We start from the raw sequence: 19,416 nt of genomic DNA, 5'->3' as shown, positions 1-19,416 counted from the left end.
ATTAAATAATTGGGGTTGGAAAATTTAGGTGGAAATATGGGTAGAATTTTTATGTATTTTGGTAATTAGATAGAAATGTAAGGATATTTTAGGATGAAATGTATATCCAAAAATAGAATAGATTCTAAAGGGATAGAACAAAAAGAAACGCTTAAAAAAAACGGATAGAACTTAAAGTAACGGGGGAGTAATAAGAGGAAGTCTTTGTCACAAGTGACTTGTGTCCATATTGGACACAAGTGAGTACCAATATAGAATTTGGAGTACCAATACAGAATATGTTAGTACCAATACAAATTATGTGAATACCAATAATAACACATATGACTTATATTGGTGGTATTTCTAAGCAATTTTGCATTTTGGTACTGACATATTATGTGTTGGTACTCGAGATGATTGTATTTGGATCACTTGTGTCCATGTGGACACAAGTCACTTAATAAAAAATAAACTCTAATGTTTCAACTCCGCAAGTTGTTAAATGGCAACTATGCAACCATGTGTTGAATTAAATTTCTAGTTAATACTTTCCATTTCCTAAATTAGATCAACAGTTGTAAACTACTGTGTAGTAAACGTACATGGGGAAATAGGGGGACTTCTTTGGAATTCTAGTGTGTAGCTTAAGTGTCATCATCACAAAATAGGAGAGGCATGTTTAATTCTAGTGCAATTACCATATCCCTTTGAACCTGTTATGCTAGCACTAGCTCCAGCAACGAACAAAAAATTGAAGGAGAGGCATGTTTTCTTCTTCTTTTGAAAGATTAAGGCAGACGCAGACGCATGCTTTTATACAATATACAGTACTCTTCTGTATTCTTATTCAGACCCCGCACCGAGGCACTCAACAAAATATAAATATTGGACAACACTATCAAATTAAACAAGCTAGTTTTGTCAAAATCCCCAATGCAGGGAGAATCCAAATCCTCCAAAATGCTGACGGTTTCCCCACGAAACTCGGCGGAGAATAAAGCAAAAACTACCCAATGTCCCAGCAGTTTAACATACACCTTCAGACACGGCCTGCTAAAAAAAAAAAAAAAAACAGTCAATCACATTGAACCAACATGAATGAGAATAATCAATCAAGCAACAGGTGCAAGTACTACCTTTCACTTCCTCAAGCATGCCAAATGTACAGTAAATAGCCCACCTCAGTCAAGTTTCACATTAGAATACAAGAGTGTGTCTCTTGTAACTGCCATATTCATGAGAAGATAAACCTGAATGAAAACAAATAAAGACTATGAGAATACAACAACAACAACAACAACAACAAAGCCCTAGTCCCCGAAAAATATTCAACACTATGAATCTCGAATATATATGATTAGCTTTGATTATATTTGACTTTTGGGGCCATACCAGCTTTCATCATTTTTATTGAACACTACTTGTACAAGAATAACAAATAATCTACTTGTATGAAGTATAATTATTTGTTTAGTAGAATCTAGCACGAGTCTTTTGACCTTGAAAGTCGAGAGTTTTGGGACCGTATAATATGTATGGAACGTCTGAAACTGATTAAAAAGTGAGAGCATCTATAAGTCTATGGCAACCTGACTTGAATAATCCCATCAGCTTCGTTATAAAAGTAACATGGATACCGTTAAAATAAATGAACTATAAATAGTAGCCTTACCCCGATAAAGGTTGCAATGAGTAGAACGATTCCAGTGGTCCATGCAAGTGTTAGTCTAACCAGTGCCACTTCTGCAGCAGCAGTTACGTTGGACGGAGTTTTCACTTCCTCCAGTAAACGTAGGGGAGGCCTTGAAATATAGGTCACATCGAGCATCCTTTGTGGCAGAAAAGACTGTGTCTTGCTGAAAAGGACGATGGCGACAATTTCACCTGCTCAAAGTCACATTTACACCACAGAAACAAAGAAAATATTTAACGCCAGGATAAACCTGTAATCTTAAACTTCCTTGTCAAACAATTCGAAAGTTTCCATTACCATCACGCTTTTAAGTAGCACATTCATTTTAGACTGACAGAAAGATATATAAACCCCTTAAGCTCCTCATTTACAAGTCATTTTTAAGAATGAAAGATATCGAAACACAATCAAATTAACGAGAAAAACGTGACCCAAGGAAAAGATGCAGGAAATATTGTAATAAGTTTGATTTTATCCATTAATCCAGACTTGAAGGAAGAATGGACAACTGCACGTCTGCACCAAGTCATTGTATAAGTATTTTCTCAAGAGGAAACCCCTTGCCATACTTTTTCCTCAACGAAATGGGCCTTTCAGCAAAAACAATATGATATTGATACATTTTTACTTATTGTAATACAAGCAGTAGGGTGAACGAAGGATATCAAAACCACTAAATTTGACAGGTAATATCTTTATCAGAAGTTACCAAAGCAGAGTACCTTCATATCTTTCTTGTAGATTCTCAACAGCTTTGGATACTGTAGTAAGTAGCAATTCCATGCCTTGCTGTGCAACGTCTTTGGACCCATACTCTTCTTGCAGAGCCTGTAACAGTAACATAATCAGAGGTCACAAATCTGTGCCCATACGCTTTAGCAGCTATTTGATAACATTCATGCTGCAACACCCCCTCCAAACTCCAAAAAACCTCTCAGAGGAAAACAGGAAGCAGAAAAAAGGGCCAAGCAATCAGATTCATCACTGAAGGACACCATTCACCTTCAGCACCAGGAAAAAGACAAAAGGGGTACGTTCAAACACATTACTGGCTAGTAATCATCAAATGACGTCTCATCTAAGGATACTTAGGCAGAAATTCTAATAATGCATAAGAAAATAAAAAGAAAAAGAAGCACGTTCTTGTTTATATATAATATGCAATCTTCAGAGATTCATAACACAAGCAAACAATTCCCTCACATAGCCCTATAGCAGACACAACTCCTTATTGGCGGTGCATAAAGTGCAATACACATCAGATCATGAGGTAGGGAACAAACGCAAGAGAGAAAGCAAAAGGCTCATCACCTTAACGCCCTCAAAATATCCTCCCACTAGTTCAGCATAATCCAAAGTACTTTGAGACAAATCTTTCGTCATCTCTGTAACCTTCTTAATGTTGTCAATTAGGTAGACCAAACCAGAGGCAAATTTCCTGTCAGCGTTCTGCAATTAAATTGACGTTCATCAATCACTTAACTAAAAAAACAGCTAGTTCATTACGTGTTGTCGTGTTCTATCAGAAGAATGGACGAGAGAATAAAGAAAAATAACAACTAGATTAGAGACAGTGGGAGAAAACCTTTGACATGTGAAGATTCATTTTAAACCCGCTAGGTAAGGGGATAATCAATTCTCCATTTAAGGATTCCAGATTATCTGACACATAGGAGCCACCAAAACTAGATGCCTGAAATCACAAACAAACAAAATGAAGGCATGGACAATTATAGAAAAAAGTGGAAAGAGACTTTGCACAGACTGAAAGCAGATATTGGTCAAGTTGACACTAACGAAATCACTTAGATCTTTGTCAGTAACATCTGGTCCATCCAACGAGAAAAAAGAGACTCCTCTATCTGCAAACAGTAAAAGAAAAAAGGTTCAAAAGGTCTCATTAAATGCAGAACTAAATCTAATACCTGTAACTGCGGCATAGCAGGAGATTAGATTTGCAGATAGCAATACCTGGAAGTTCAATTTCAACACTACCAGCATTCCTAACCACCTTGCTCTTGATAGCACTTCTAAACAGAGCATCATTAGGATAAACCACTTCTTGAGAATCTATATAAAAAATTTACAATGTCGTTAATTCCATAAGAAAGAAAATGAAATCTAAAAAGGAAAACAATAGGTGTAAGAACCTTGAGCAAGCCCAATTTCAAGCATGAAAACATGGCGTGGCCTATCAAAGGGATTAGGCAACAGGAGTTCATTCAACTGCAAAATTACAAGCATAGTAAATAATGAAACCAATAACTGATAGATATAAATCTAAAGCATCGATCCTGCATATTTTCTGACAAACCTTAGATGAACTGGTAGTTGAAAGCATAGGTGGTGGTGCCAGACCAAGCAAAATTGACACCGTTGCACCAACTTCCATGGCTGACATTGAATTAGTCTGAGAAGACAAAACATAGTATTGAAGTCAGAAATGAACAATAAAAACCTTGGGTAAACGATGAGTTAGCAAGTGCCACAAAAACATTGCAACATCCAATAAAGAGAAAATGGAAAGAGTACAAAAATAATGGAAGTTCACATAAGAAAAGCTATCCTTCTCATAATGTAGCAGTTCTTGCAATCGAAGTCTCGAGAGTCGAGACTTAAACTTGTACAAACTTGCATTACTATCTCACTATCTCATGTGTTACTTGTAATTACAATTATGTAGACTTCCTAATACTGATATAGTAAGCGGAATAATTAAATTAGAGTAAGGGCTTTAACCTCTTTATATTTCTGAGTAACATTTATAAAGACACAATTTTTTCATAGAAAACGAATAATTAACTGGTTAAAAACAAGAGATTGCCATAAACAAAATCCTCTTGTTACTAATGTGATACTCCGTAATATAATTGGGGAAAACAGCGAATGCCATATTATGATGAACACAATAGTGGATAAAATAATAAAATCAAGACAGTTAAGTTTGAATCAAATAAACAGAAACATAAAGAAAAAGAAAAAGACTTGGTATAATGAAATTGAATCTGCAAGTGTTGTGAAGATAATGATGATAAACCTGGTGAGAATGAAGATACGGATGCGTAAGGCTATCGATGAAGAGCAAAGAAGCATCATCATGATGATCATCAGCCTGCAGATACAAAAAAAACAATAAAAACCCTAAAAACCGATGAATTTAGATAAATCTAAGAAAAGGAATGATCATGAATAAGAACCATGGATTGAAGACAGAGGAATGAGAAGACGATGAGTAGGAGCCACGGGCAGCGAGCACGAGCACGAGCACGAACACGGGCGCCGGGATCCATGATGCGACTTTCCAGTGATTTCTGAGTTGGATAGGAAGAATGGAAGATGCGATCTCAGGTTGAAGCTCTAACTCTCAACTCTTTGATATCTTCTTACTTTGTCTCATCGATTGACCCAAATCTATCTATGCAAGAGTTTGGAGGGATGGTGCTGCTCTTTCCCCTTTTTTTTTTTCGTTTTTTCTTTTTTGGGAAAAATTAATCCCCTCGTCGGATGCATAGTACGAGCATTCGATACAATCATACAAGTGCAATAAAAGCTACATCTTATTACCTCCGTTTCCGAAAGTTATTTTACAAATCTCTTATATGTGATCAGCCACACCATCAGCTTGATGGTGTACATGCTCACACGTATAAACAAGCCTAACCGTTTAATAAGTAACACTGGTCTATACAAGGAACTTCTAACATTAAATAGAAGAAACTGCAATAAAACAAGAAAAATAACGGCGAATACAATGTATAAGTAACACCAGCATAGAAAATCAAGTAACATCAATCTATACAAGAACCTCTAATATGAAATTCAAATAACTGCAATAAAACAAGAAAAGTAACATCGAATACAATGTATAAGTAACACCAACATAGAAAGTCAAGTAACATCAGTCTATACAATGAACCTCTAACATGAAATTGAAGAAACTACAATAAAAAAATAAAAAAAATAACAGTGAATACGATGTATAAGTAACACAAGCATAAAAATAAAAAAAACATCAGTCTATAATAGGAACCTCTAACATGAATTCAAAAAACTGCAATAAAACAAAAAAAAAGAAGCAAATACAATGTATAAGTAACATCAACAGAGAAAGGCAAGTAACACCAGTCAATAACCTTCTCCACAATAATTGTGATCGAGGGAGTTGTGTGTGTCAGGTTATGATACATATGACAATTCATAAATCATGCGGAAAAACCATAAACCCAGGAAAACATATTATTTACACATAATCATTTAGCATAGATTAGATGCATACTCTTTGTTGCGTGCCTTCCCTAGCTGCGCCCGAACCGAACAAGAACAAGTCTTTAGGACTCCAAGTGTCGTCCCTCCGTAGATAGTCCACAGCACGTCCGGATCCGCCTTAAGATTGACCAACTAGAATCGCCCTTAAGGTACTATTATTTTCGGCACTTTATAGGCAAATGTGTGACTGAATTTTTCTCTCAAAAACTCACTTTGAATACTTTGAAACTTGTGTTATAAATTGTGAGCCCTAGCCTCATATTTATAGCGGTATGGAAAGGGAATCGAAATCCTATTTAGATACAAATTAATTAAACCTAGAATCCTACAAGAACTCTAATTTAATTAATTTATCAAATAGAATTAGGAATTTAATCATTAACCGAACTCTGCATGTTTTAGGAAACGTGCACGAACACAAACACTTGCACACACACGCACGGCAGCCACGATGGGCCCCCATGCGTGCGCGCGAGCAGCAGCCCACTCAGCGCCCGCGCGCGCTGCGCGCTGCGCGTGCTGTGCGCGCTGTGCGCGCTGCGCGTGCTGTGCGCGCTGTGCGCGCTGCGCGTGCTGTGCGCGCTGTGCGCGCTGCGCGCAGCCTGCTGGGCCTGGCCTTGCGCTGGGCCTGGCGTGGCTGTTTGTGCGGCGCGCTTGGCTTGCTGGGCGATGGCCTGGCTTCGTGCTGGGCCTCGTCCGGCAGGCCTCGTCCGATGCTTATTCGTACGATGCGCTTCCGATTAAATTTTCCGATTCCGGAATTCATTTCCGATACGAACAATATTTAATATTTCCGATTCCGGAATTAATTTCCGTTTCGAACAAATATTTAATATTTCCGTTTCCGGAATTATTTTCCGATTCCGGTAATATTTCCGATTCTGACAATATTTCCGTTTCCGGCAATATTTCCGATTCTGGCAATATTTCCATTTCCGATAATATTTTCCGACACGTACCATGTTTCCGTTTCCGGCAACATCTACGACTTGGATAATATTTATATTTCCGATACGATCCATATTTCCGTTTCCGGCAATATCATCGTTTCCGGAGTATTCATTCCTTGCCTGTGACGATCTTAGCTCCCACTGAAACCAAGATCCGTCGGTTCCGAATATTCATAGATGGAGTATTTAATGCTATTAAATACTTGATCCGTTTACGTACTATTTGTGTGACCCTACGGGTTCAGTCAAGAGTAAGCTGTGGATTAATATCATTAATTCCACTTGAACTGAAGCGGCCTCTAGCTAGGCATTCAGCTCACTTGATCTCACTGAATTATTAACTTGTTAATTAATACTGAACCGCATTTATTAGACTTAACATAGAATGCATACTTGGACCAAGGGCATTATTTCCTTCAGTCTCCCACTTGTCCTTAGGGACAAGTGTGCATTTCCTAATTCCTTTGTCGCTCGATGCTTGCTCTTGAACATAAGGTAAGAGTTGTCATCCTTATTATGTCCAGAGGTGTTCCTCGGTTTCAGAGTTCAACTGATCAAATAAACAGATAATCATAGCCTATGATTCATTCGAGCACGGCCATGCATTTCACAGTTTCTAGCTCTCCGAGTGGCCTTGTACAACTTTTAAGCATCTCATCCCGATTTATGGGAGGACAATCCCAATCTTGCGATCTTGAGATTAGACTTCGTTTGATAGGTGATTACCTGAGCGTTGCCTTTATAGCCTCCTTTTACGGTGCGACGGTTGGTCAACGTCAAAGCAACCAGTTCTCAAACAAGTAATCTCAAATCACTCAGGTATTGAGGATTTAGTGTCTAATAATTTAATGAAATTTACTTATGACAGACTTTCATCTCTTACAGTAAAGTTTCATAGGTCTTGTCCGATACTAGTCTTCCCAAAGTAAGTATCTATGCAAATGATTATGACATTGCCATGTCCACATAGTTCAAGAAACAGAACTACTAGTCATCTTGCATTCTAATCGTCTAACGTTTTCTATGCGTCCAATTTTATAGAAAACTCCGATTAGGGACCATTTTCAACCTTTGACATTCAAGTTCACTTGATAGACATTTCTTAGTCACAGGACTGGTCCTGACAGTCTATCTTGAATATATCGTCAAATTGAAGGGACTCATCATTTAATACTAAACCAAGATTAAATGGAATATGAAAATACATTTCATATATGATAAATGTTCAACCCCAATGTTTTATAACCATGGGCCTCAAACCCATCTTCTAAAACAATTCATGGAATTCAAAGCTATGCTTGATTTCCAGTGCTACAATGTGAGTGTTGCTTCTCACTTGTTGCATAGGTTTAGTTATCATGCTTTGCCAATCTTAATATCCTTTTCATCGAATGTGCTTCGAGATATGATGATAAGATCTTTTCGAGTTTGTTTATTATGTGATCTAGTCTTTCTTACTTCGATGGTGGTTTTACTCATTTTGCAATGAAGAACCATCAAGTTAGCAGACGTTTTTCTTGCTTCAAGAGTGGTTCTACGCATTTTTCAATGAAGAATCATCAAGCCAGCAGATAGGTGATCTACCCAAGTTCAGTGAAGAACTTTAAACAACCCTGTTTTATTGCTTCTTAGGCAATAATTACTTTTACTTCAACTTTATAGGTTGCTAGTGATGCTTTGTTTGGAATTACTTATCCAAGCAGTTCACAGATATGTGGAATACTCTCAACTATATCTTAGAACATAGAAATCATTATTTTAATTTCCCACGCAACAACTCATGGTCTCCAACCCATGTTGCCATTTCAAAACACGATGCTCTATAGCTCGTCCTTGCCAATGGTTAACTCCAAAGGGGTCTTGCTTGATCCTTTGCCAGTGTTTCTGCGTGTAGCATCAATATTTAGCATATCTTTATTTCCTTGAATCAAGAACTATTCCTATGTACCTTTTCAAGTACCATAAGTATTCTTGATCTCAATTTAGTTGATCTTCACTTAGATCAATAGAGATTGGTATATGTTCGTCATGGCTAAAGTCATACGATACGTTTTTGGCGATCCTCATATTATATCATACATGATAAATTCTTTTGCAGAATAATTCCCAATTGAATTCTATTCATGTAACTTTAGCTTATTCAATTTCAGCAGATACTGAATCCAGCTAAATTCTTTGACATATAATATAGGTTAAGAATCTCATTTAGACTCTTTGATGTTTAACTTAGTAAATGCTTATACATAGTTCAAACATCCTTTACTTAGATTTATTCACATGGGTCGAATATCTCCAATGGAGACTTTCGTGTTTGATTTAGTAAATGCCATTACTTAATCCAAAACAATATCATAAGATTTCTGTAAATAGATCTTAATACCCAGTATGTACTAAGTTTCGCCATGGTCCATCATTGATGAATTATTTCAAATCTAAGTCATTAGCATTTGAATGTTATTTCACAATAGAGAGATATGTGTGTAATACACATAGGACCAATTAAGTTTTAAGTACTCCCACTAAACTTCTTATATATCTATAAGAATCATGTACATTTTATGAAACTAAAATACTTATTAGCTTCACTAAAATACATTTCTAATTCCCAATTGCTTGCTTAAATCTGTACTTAGATTTCATAAGCTAGCTTTCTTTTTCAAGCATTTATTTGGATCCACAAATCCTATGACATACCATGTACATAGTTTATTCCAACATTTGATTGAGGAATACGTTTTGTCATCCAATTGCTATATGTACCAATATGCAATCATTGCTTGAATTATAGACTTGAGCATTACGATTATGCATGAGGTTTCAACACAATTCACACCATGAATTTGCTTGTAACCTTTAGCAACTAATCTAGCTTTGTGTGTGAACACAATTCCATGTTTGATGGTTTTTATCCTTAAAACAAACTTGCAACCAATAGGTGTGAAACTATTCTTGCAAATCAAAAAAATTTCAATTTTGTCATCAAAACATTGAGTATGTTTTATGGCCTTTAACCAATTAAACATATAGTCTATATATGGCCTCTAACCATTTTAGGGAATCTATATTTCGTCATAGCTTTCTTACAAGTCACAAACTCATTAATCTATATGATAATAGTTTGACTGCAAGTTGTAGGTTTCTTCACTATTTAATAGAAGAATCTCATAGTTTCATTGACCTGATCTCTATGTTTCTTCACTATTTAATAGAAGAATCTCATAGTTTCAGTGACTTGAATTCTATGCCTACTTGGGTATAGAACATCAAACAATAGAATATCAATAGCCACTTGAAAGTCCTTTGAATATTCTGTTCTCCTTGAAGCACTTGTAAAGTCTTCTAAGAGATGTCTATTCTTTAAAGCCACTTCTAAAGTCCTTAAAGAATAAGTTTGGTTTTTCTGAAGCACTTCGAAAAGCCTCCGGAATGTCCGTTTATGTTTGTTGTTCGCCTCGAAGACTTTCGAGGTCTATTTTCTCCCACTTGTCATTTTGGAAACAAATCTCCAAAAGGACATTATTTCGAGCAAACAAACATTATGTTCTCAAAATTCGTGGTAGAAACAATACCCTTGTGTCTCATTTGAATAAATCACAATGAAACATATATCTAGACTTGGGCCTTAGTTTGCTGAATAACAAACACTAAGCTCCCACTGAGTTTAGCAACTCTTTAGATATATATAATTGAAAAGATATCCTGAAATTACTTTTCAATAGCTTTGACGAATTTGGTTTGGTTTGGTGGTAGTTGAGCATTTTGTTTTAGAAATTATAGGAAAAGTCTTTATGATTCATCATTGATCGAATCAAGTACTAATTGACTTCGATCATTCCAACGTAGATATGCCATATCTTATGGAGCTAGATTGTGAAATTACAACACACAATCATTGATGATCATATTTGGTCTCAAGTAATCATCAACATGATCTAACCTAGATCTTTATGATTTCTTGCCGAGTGGATTTTATACTTCTGAATCTTTGAACTAGCCAAACAGATTCAACTTATATCACATTTGAGTAAATAAACCTATATTCACTCAAATCCATGTGAAATAATAAAGTCATAAAACCTTTCTTTAGCTTTGAACTCTATCGTCTAGGCGTTCTAACAATAGTTCATATTCTTTGTTACTTTCAACAAGTAAGACTAGCTTGTCTTAAGTTGATCTAGAAATCAACCAACTTTCAAAAGTCCATTTAAAATAGAGCTTGTGAATGTTAACTTGTTGATATGGTCTAAGCAACAATGCCAAAGATTAGTGGAACTCAAATCAAGGGTTTGATTTGAACCTAGTAAAGTTCTTTAAAGAGTTGTTTGTTTTAATCAAGCATATTGACTCAACCTGTAATTGACCATTTTATTCAAATAAACAAACAAACTGTTTTTGTTTTTCTTGAATGTGAGTCTTTCTGTGTTTGAAGCAGAAAATTTAGGTATGCTGATTATGGAACAAAATAGCCATTAAGTTCCAGCCTTTGAAAGGACTTAAAACAAACTAGATGACCCTACAACTAATGTAGCATTGCCATGCTTCATTTCCCACTTGTAGGTCATTAGTGTATCCTAGCTTCCATTGTTTGAGTTATTACCGAAGTAAGAACCTCAAGCGGTATATGATACCAAGGAAGTTTGATTGCTAGGTCACTCCTCTTTAAACATAAACTTATAGGTAGAAACGGAATCGTAAATTCCTCTCATTTGTTCCTCGTTTTCCTATTTCTTGTACCCTTTCTTATAGTCTTAAGAATTGAATTCTTTAGTGTTGACTTTTATACTTGTTAGACATGTCCAATGTCACCCCAACAAGGTTCTTAACATTTAATTTATGTTGAATATTAAGTTTCAACTAGATGATCTTACCAGAAGCTTCTAAAGTTTTCTAAGCATCGATCTATTCGAATGTCTAGGAACTAGACTCATTCGAGAATTAAATGGACAAAGATATTAGGTTGTTAACCATTGGTAAAGCTGAGCGTTTAAGCTCAATGCTTTATGAGCTCAAAACTACAGTGTATTTTGAATTCACAAGCACCAATTGGTTTGCCATTCGAATTTGATATTCGAAAACAACCATAAAAGTCGATATAAGAAACGTACATTTTAAATTGCTCACTTTCTCTCTTTTCCGTGAATCGTTCTTGGATTCACTACCAATCGAGGAAATTTACTGTTACCTTTCTAAAAGGATTTATTGCAGTGCAAGATATTTAATTATAAAAAATAATTAAAACATACATTGAAGCATGCAAAGTCTAAACATTTATCATGAATAATAACTTGAAATTAAAGCAACCATGCAATTTAAACAAGTTATTAGCATTTTATTCGATTTTATTGTTCCGGCAGGTGTGAATAAAATGATTCCAAGACCCTAAAACCATTGAAGAATTAAGCACAGTTTGTCGACTCAATTCTAAAACATTTTAGGTAAGCAAAAGCCTTTTGCTAATAGTCTAAAAACTACTCTTGGTTGATAGGTACGTCTAAGAACTTATTAGGTAAACCTATCGATTTTGCCACGACATAAAAGGACTCCTTACTTATATCGTTGAGTTTCACCAAAACTAACATGTACTCACAATTATTTGTGTACCTTGCCCCTTTAGGACCAATAAGTAACACCTCGCTGAGCGAAAACTATTACTAGATTGATGTAAAGGATATCCAAGCAAGTGTATATTTTGGCATGGCACCTTTTAACTCAATTTTTAAGTTTGGAACTTAAGGCTCTTACTATGTTGGTTAGATTTTAAGTGAACTAAAATCCTTAATCATGCAACATAATCAAGCTTTTGATCTCATGCATTTTAAGACATATTTAAAACAATAAATAACTTAAAGCATGCATAAGATAAATGTGATCTAGTATGGCCCGACTTCATCTTGAAGCTTTGACTTCAAAGTCCGTCTTGAAAATCTCCGTGGGAGGCACCATTTTCTTCAAATAGGATAAGCTATAACTAATTACAACTATTTGATGGTTCGCAGACCATATTTGAATTGAAAAACAACTTTGGTACTTTAGACCAATTACATTCAAATTAATGGTACGCAGACCATATTTTCTATCCTATTTGGGCCATACTAGTCACTTCATAACCTGCAAAACAGTACATATACAATATATACCATTCACCCATTCATTATCATGAATGGCCCACATAGCTGGTTAGTAAAACACATTATGCATCACGTAAACATTTGCAGCAATTAATCAAGGGCACCAATAATCTACCAATTATTCAGTCCTTATTAATTCTAATCAAGTTGTTTTAACCTTAAGGATTTGTAGACCTAATCAAGAGTTTATGACTAAAAAGCGCTCCCACTTAAACCAATAAATTCATATGCTTTACCAATTTTAAACATAAAAATGTATTTCTAGTCTAACCGGAAACATACAAATTTAATTAAAATTTAAAGCTCATATAAATTTATAATTGAATCCAAAAAGTTTAATTTAATTTCAGTCGTATTTAAATTAATTCATGATTTTAATTTTAGTAAAATAATTAGAATAAATAACATTTATTATAATTATAATATTCAAAATTAAAATCCAAGAAAATAATTTAAATTATTAATTTTAAAATTAATTAAAATTACGTGAACTGAAATTTTCAAATTAAACATTCAAAACGATCTAATCGTAACGCAAACATCCTACGCGTTGCACGCCCATGGGCCGCACGCACACAGTCATTGCTGGCCATGTGCGCGCAGCCCATGCGCTCGTCGCATAGCTGCTGCATCCCTATCGCAAGCCTCCGCACGCATTGGTGCTCGCTGCGCGCGCCAGCGCTCATCGCACGCGGGCTATCGCTCGCAGTGCGCGCGCGACATCGCTCGCTGGGCGCGCGAGCCATCGCTCGCTGGGCGCGCGACATCGCTCGCTGGGCGGGCGACATCGCTCGCTGTGCGCGCGAGCAATGCTAGGCGCAGCGCTCGTGGCACGCGAGCTTGCGCTCGCTGCGCGCGAGGCTGCGCGCTCTTGTGCGAGGCAGCGCGCGTTGTGGCGCAGCTCGCTTGCTGCCCAGACGCGACTGCCTTGGGTCGCCCTACGCCCATGCCCATTCGTCCATTGGTCGTGGCACACGACACAAGGCAGGGCTGCTGCCTTGTGCTCGTGCACTACGCCCTTGCTCATTGCATTCGTGCCGCATGGGCGACGAGCTCCCTTGCTCGTCGTCGCATGCCCGCATTATACAACACCCCTTAAGGGTAACACGAAGCGTCCATTGCTTCGTGCGTGCAAGTTATATGAACGAATCGCATAAAAATTTAAAATTTATATTTAAAATTAATGACAAATTAATAAATAATATTAATTTCATAATTTTAGGGCGAAAAATCGAAAATTTATTATCCAATTGATTTCCGATTGTTATGGATTCAAGTCTAGGTCATAAAAATTTAAAATTTATCGTAAATTTACAATTTTTATGGTGGTTTTAATCATAGGTTTCTAATTAAATTACAATTAATTATGAAAATCAAATTAATTCTAAATTATTCTAATTTTCAACAAATTAATCATAATTACAAATTAGATTGCATAATTAACAAGACTAGGCATTCAAACTTGTTAAACATATGCAGTAGGTCAATCAAAAATTCAAGATTTATCAACAAGAATCGCAAATATTTAATTTAACATCTTAAATTTACGAAATTTTGCATTCGAAAAACTAAAACCTTCGAAAAGTCATAGTTAGGCTTCGAATTTGAGAATTCTGGGTTCGGCAGAAAAATTTTGAATTCTGGGCGATGGCCTGGCTTCGTGCTGGGCCCTTGTCCGGCAGGCCTCGTCCGATGCTTATTCGTATGATACGCTTCCGATTAAATTCCCGGTTCCGGAATTCATTTCCGATACGAACAATATTTAATATTTCCGGTTCCGGAATCAATTTCCGTTTCGAACAAATATTTAATATTTCCGTTTCCGGAATTATTTTCCGATTCCGATAATATTTCCGATTCTGACAATATTTCCGTTTCCGGCAATATTTCCGATTCCGGCAATATTTCCATTTCCGATAATATTTTCCGATACGTACCATGTTTCCGTTTCCGGCAACATCTACGACTTGGATAATATTTATATTTCCGATATGATCCATATTTCCGTTTCCGGCAATATCATCGTTTCCGGAGTATTCATTTCTTGCCTGTGACGATCTCAGCTCCCACTGAAACCAAGATCCGTCGATTCCGAATATCCATAGATGGAGTATTTAATGCCATTAAATACTTGATCCGTTTACGTACTATTTGTGTGACCCTACGGGTTCAGTCAAGAGTAAGCTGTGGATTAATATCATTAATTCCACTTGAACTGAAGCGGCCTCTAGCTAGGCATTCAGCTCACTTGATCTCACTGAATTATTAACTTGTTAATTAATACTGAACTGCATTTATTAGACTTAACATAGAATGCATACTTGGACCAAGGGCATTATTTCCTTCAGTCTCCCACTTGTCCTTAGGGACAAGTGTGCATTTCCTAATTCCTTTGTCGCTCGATGCTTGCTCTTGAACATAAGGTAAGAGTTGTCATCCTTATTATGTCCAGAGGTGTTCCTCGGTTTCAGAGTTCAACTGATCAAATAAACAGATAATCATAGCCTATGATTCATCCGAGCACGGCCATGCATTTCACAGTTTCTAGCTCTCCAAGTGGCCTTGTACAACTTTTAAGCATCTCATCCCGATTTATGGGAGGACAATCCCAATCTTGCGATCTTGAGATTAGACTTCGTTTGATAGGTGATTACCTGAGCGTTTCCTTTATAGCCTCCTTTTACAGTGCGACGGTTGGTCAACGTCTAAGCAACCAGTTCTCAAACAAGTAATCTCAAATCACTCAGGTATTGAGGATTTAGTGTCTAATAATTTTAATGAAATTTACTTATGACAGATTTTCATCTCTTACAGTAAAGTTTCATAGGTCCTGTCCGATACTAGTCTTCCCAAAGTAAGTATCTATGCAAATGATTATGACATTGCCATGTCCACATAGTTCAAGAAACAGAACTACTAGTCATCTTGCATTCTAATCGTCTAACGTTTTCTATGCGTCCAATTTTATAGAAAACTCCGACTAGGGACCATTTTCAACCTTTGACATTCAAGTTCACTTGATAGACATTTCTTAGTCACAGGACTGGTCCCGACAGTCTATCTTGAATATATCGTCAAATTGAAGGGACTCATCATTTAATAAACCACAAATTAAATGGAAAAATGAATTCTTTTCATTTATTGTGAATGATTAACCAATAATGTTTTACAAAGATTTAAACTCTAAAACTTTAAAACATTAAATAGGGATATCAAAGCCATTCTCCAATATGCTTGATTCCCATAGCTGCAGTGTGCGAGTTGTGCTTCGCCTGCGGCAGAGGTTTAGTCAATGGATCTGATATGTTGTCATCAGTTCCGATCTTGTTTATCTCGACTTCTTTTCTTTCAACGAACTCTCGTAGAAGGTGAAATCTACGAAGTACATGCTTGACTCTCTGGTGGTGTCTAGGCTCCTTTGCCTGTGCAATAGCTCCGTTATTATCACAATACAGGGCTATTGGTCCTTTAATGGAGGGGACTACACCAAGTTCACCTATGAACTTCCTTAGCCATATAGCTTCCTTTGCTGCTTCATGTACATCAATGTACTCCGCTTCAGTTGTAGAATCCGCAATGGTGCTTTGCTTAGCACTTTTCCAGCTTACTGCACCCCCGTTGAGGCAGAAGACAAACCCAGACTGTGATCTAAAATCATCTTTGTCGGTTTGGAAACTTGCGTTCGTATAGCCTTTAAAAATTAATTCATCATTTCCACCATAGACCAGGAAGTCATCTTTGTGCCTTTTCAGGTACTTCAGAATATTCTTGGCAGCAGTCCAATGCGCCTCTCCTGGGTCTGACTGGTATCTGCTCGTAGCACTGAGTGCGTACGCAACATCCGGGCGTGTACATATCATAGCATACATTATTGAACCAATCAATGATGCATATGGAATCCCATTCATTCGTCTACGCTCATCAAGTGTTTTTGGGCACTGAGTCTTGCTTAGAGTTATTCCATGAGACATGGGTAGGTAGCCTCGCTTGGAGTCCGCCATCTTGAACCTATCAAGCTGTTAGAATCCAACCTTCATTTACTTGTATTTCTCCTTTCTATTGCCTTCTAGGATCTTTCTAATAGTTTTCTAGGCTTTAGGAAGAATTATTATGTTACTGTAATTCCAGTGTTCACTGGGCATATTTAGCTAATTCAAAATAAACCTCTATGAGGGGTATGAACCAATACCTCTCATCAGAAGTTGCCTTCGCTTAATTCATGTGTTGTTGCTAGCCTTTATAGATATTGTGCTGTCGCATGCTTTTAAGCTTTCCAAGACCCATCAAAATCCCTTGCAAAACAGATACACTCTCGTCGTCGGTCCCGCTTGTGCCTGTTGTGCGCACACAAGCGCCCCGATCGACCCTCGACCCTCGCTCTTGTCGCCAATAGGCAAGAGTGCCCATTCTAAAGAAGACATCCGCTCGTGCCCCAAGCCTTGAGATTCACTTTCCGCACAAGGCTTGCGCCCTTGCTGCCCCGTAGGCAAGAGCGCGCCGCACGGATCCGGTGTCAAAACACTCGGACCGTGACACAAGCACCTTATTGATATAAGTGCTTTGACTAAGTCCAATCATCTTTTTAGATCTATCTCTGTAAATCTTGATGCCCAATATGTACTGTGCTTCTCCTAGATCTTTCATCGAAAAACATTTCCCAAGCCAAATCTTGACAGAGTTCAACATAAGATTGTCAATTCCGATAAGTAATATGTCGTCGACATATAATACTAGGAAAGCAATTTTGCTCCCACTGACCTTCTTGTATACACAAGATTCGTCTGCGTTCTTGATGAAACCAAAGTCCTTGACTGCTTCATCAAAACGTATATTCCAGCTCCTGGATGCCTGCTAACGTAATATGCAACGATTGCTAACATTATCCGAATAGACTTTAGCATTGCAACTGGTGAAAAGGTTTCATCGTAATCCACACCGTGGACTTGCTTGTAACCTTTTGCAACCAATCTAGCTTTGAAAACTTCAAGTTTCCCATCCTTGTCCTTTTTCAGTTTGAAAACCCATTTGCTTCCAATGGCTTGGTAGTCATCTGGCAAATCGACCAAATCCCATACTTGGTTTTCAGACATGGAGTCTAATTCAGATTGCATGGCTTCTTGCCATTGCTTGGAGCTAGGGCTCGTCATAGCTTGTTTGTAAGTCGCAGGTTCATCACTTTCAAGTAATAGAACGTCATAGCTCTCGTTCGTCAAAATACCTAAGTACCTTTCCGGTTGAGATCTATATCTTTGCGATCTACGTGGGGTAACATTTCTAGATTGACCATGATTCTCACCAGATTCTTCTAAAGATCTCTGAGTTTCATCCTGAATGTCATCTTGAGCATTCTCTAGAGTTTGTTGTTCGACTCGAATTTCTTCGAGGTCTACTTTTCTCCCACTTGTCATTTTGGAAATGGGATCTTTCTCCAAAAAGACACCATCTCGAGCAACAAACACCTTGTTCTCAGATGTATTGTAGAAGTAATACCCCTTTGTTTCCTTTGGATAGCCCACAAGGATACATTTGTCAGATTTTGGATGAAGTTTGTCTGAAATTAATCGTTTGACGTATACTTCACATCCCCAAATCTTCAGAAAAGACACATTTGGAGGCTTTCCAAACCATAATTCATATGGAGTCTTTTCGACAGCTTTAGACGGAGCTCTATTTATAGTGAGTGCAGCTGTATTTAGTGCATGTCCCCAAAATTCTAATGGAAGTTTGGCCTGACCCATCATTGACCTAACCATGTCTAGCAAGGTTCTGTTCCTCCGTTCCGACACACCGTTCCATTGTGGTGTTCCAGGAGGAGTCAATTCTGATAGAATTCCACATTCTTTCAGATGGTCATCAAATTTATAGCTCAGATATTCACCACCTCTATCAGACCGCAGTGCCTTAATCTTCTTGCCTAATTGATTCTCTACTTCACTCTGAAATTCCTTGAATTTGTCAAAGGATTCAGACTTATGCTTCATTAGGTAGACATAACCATATCTACTGAAGTCATCAGTGAAAGTGATAAAGTAGCTGAAACCACCTCTAGCATTTGTACTCATTGGTCCACATACATCTGTATGGATTAAACCCAATAGTTTATTTGCTCTTTCTCCAACTTTAGAGAAAGGTTGCTTTGTCATTTTGCCAAGTAAACATGATTCGCATTTACCATAATCCTCTAAGTCAAATGGTTCTAGAATTCCTTCCTTTTGAAGTCTTTCTAAGCGTTTCAAGTTTATATGGCCTAATCGACAATGCCACAGATAGGTGAGATCTGAATCATCCTTTTTGGCCTTTTTGGTATTTATGTTATATACTTGTTTGTCGTGATCTAATAAATAAAGTCCATTGACTAATCTAGCAGATCCATAAAACATCTCTTTAAAATAAAACG

The 19,416-nt window shown here is 37.1% G+C and overlaps 1 protein-coding gene across 2 annotated transcripts; it reads right to left on the bottom strand.

Moving 5' to 3' along the window:
• Positions 1–733: 733 nt before the first annotated feature.
• LOC110778743 (uncharacterized) lies at positions 734–5,145 on the bottom strand. 2 transcript variants are annotated; one of them, XM_021983306.2, is made up of 12 exons: positions 4,873–5,145; positions 4,713–4,787; positions 3,990–4,085; positions 3,826–3,901; positions 3,647–3,745; positions 3,473–3,537; positions 3,261–3,368; positions 2,987–3,124; positions 2,398–2,503; positions 1,655–1,866; positions 1,119–1,232; positions 734–1,035 (listed from the first exon to the last, which is right to left on the bottom strand). In XM_021983306.2, the coding sequence occupies exons 1-11, from the start codon at positions 4,963–4,965 to the stop codon at positions 1,164–1,166; spliced, it is 1,137 nt and encodes a 378-aa protein (XP_021838998.2). In that variant the 5' UTR covers positions 4,966–5,145; the 3' UTR covers positions 734–1,035; positions 1,119–1,163. The 2 variants fall into 2 exon arrangements, with proteins under 2 accessions (XP_021838998.2, XP_021838999.2); XM_021983307.2 differs by having other exon boundaries at positions 734–1,032.
• Positions 5,146–19,416: the final 14,271 nt, after the last annotated feature.

This window comes from Spinacia oleracea, chromosome 1 (genome assembly GCF_020520425.1).
Source record: "Spinacia oleracea cultivar Varoflay chromosome 1, BTI_SOV_V1, whole genome shotgun sequence".
Lineage (NCBI taxonomy): Eukaryota > Viridiplantae > Streptophyta > Magnoliopsida > Caryophyllales > Amaranthaceae > Spinacia > Spinacia oleracea.
This window is presented reverse-complemented; position numbering and strand designations above follow the sequence as displayed.

Bases quoted from the DNA above. Each gene is read 5' to 3' on its own strand.
- LOC110778743 (XM_021983306.2), bottom strand. From the start codon at position 4,965: ATGGATCCCGGCGCCCGTGTTCGTGCTCGTGCTCGTGCTCGCTGCCCG. The intron at 4,086-4,712 runs GTTTATCATCAT...TTGTCTTCTCAG, and splicing joins CGTATCTTCATTCTCACCAG to ACTAATTCAATGTCAGCCAT. The intron at 3,369-3,472 runs GTTAGTGTCAAC...TTGTGATTTCAG, and splicing joins ACAAAGATCTAAGTGATTTC to GCATCTAGTTTTGGTGGCTC.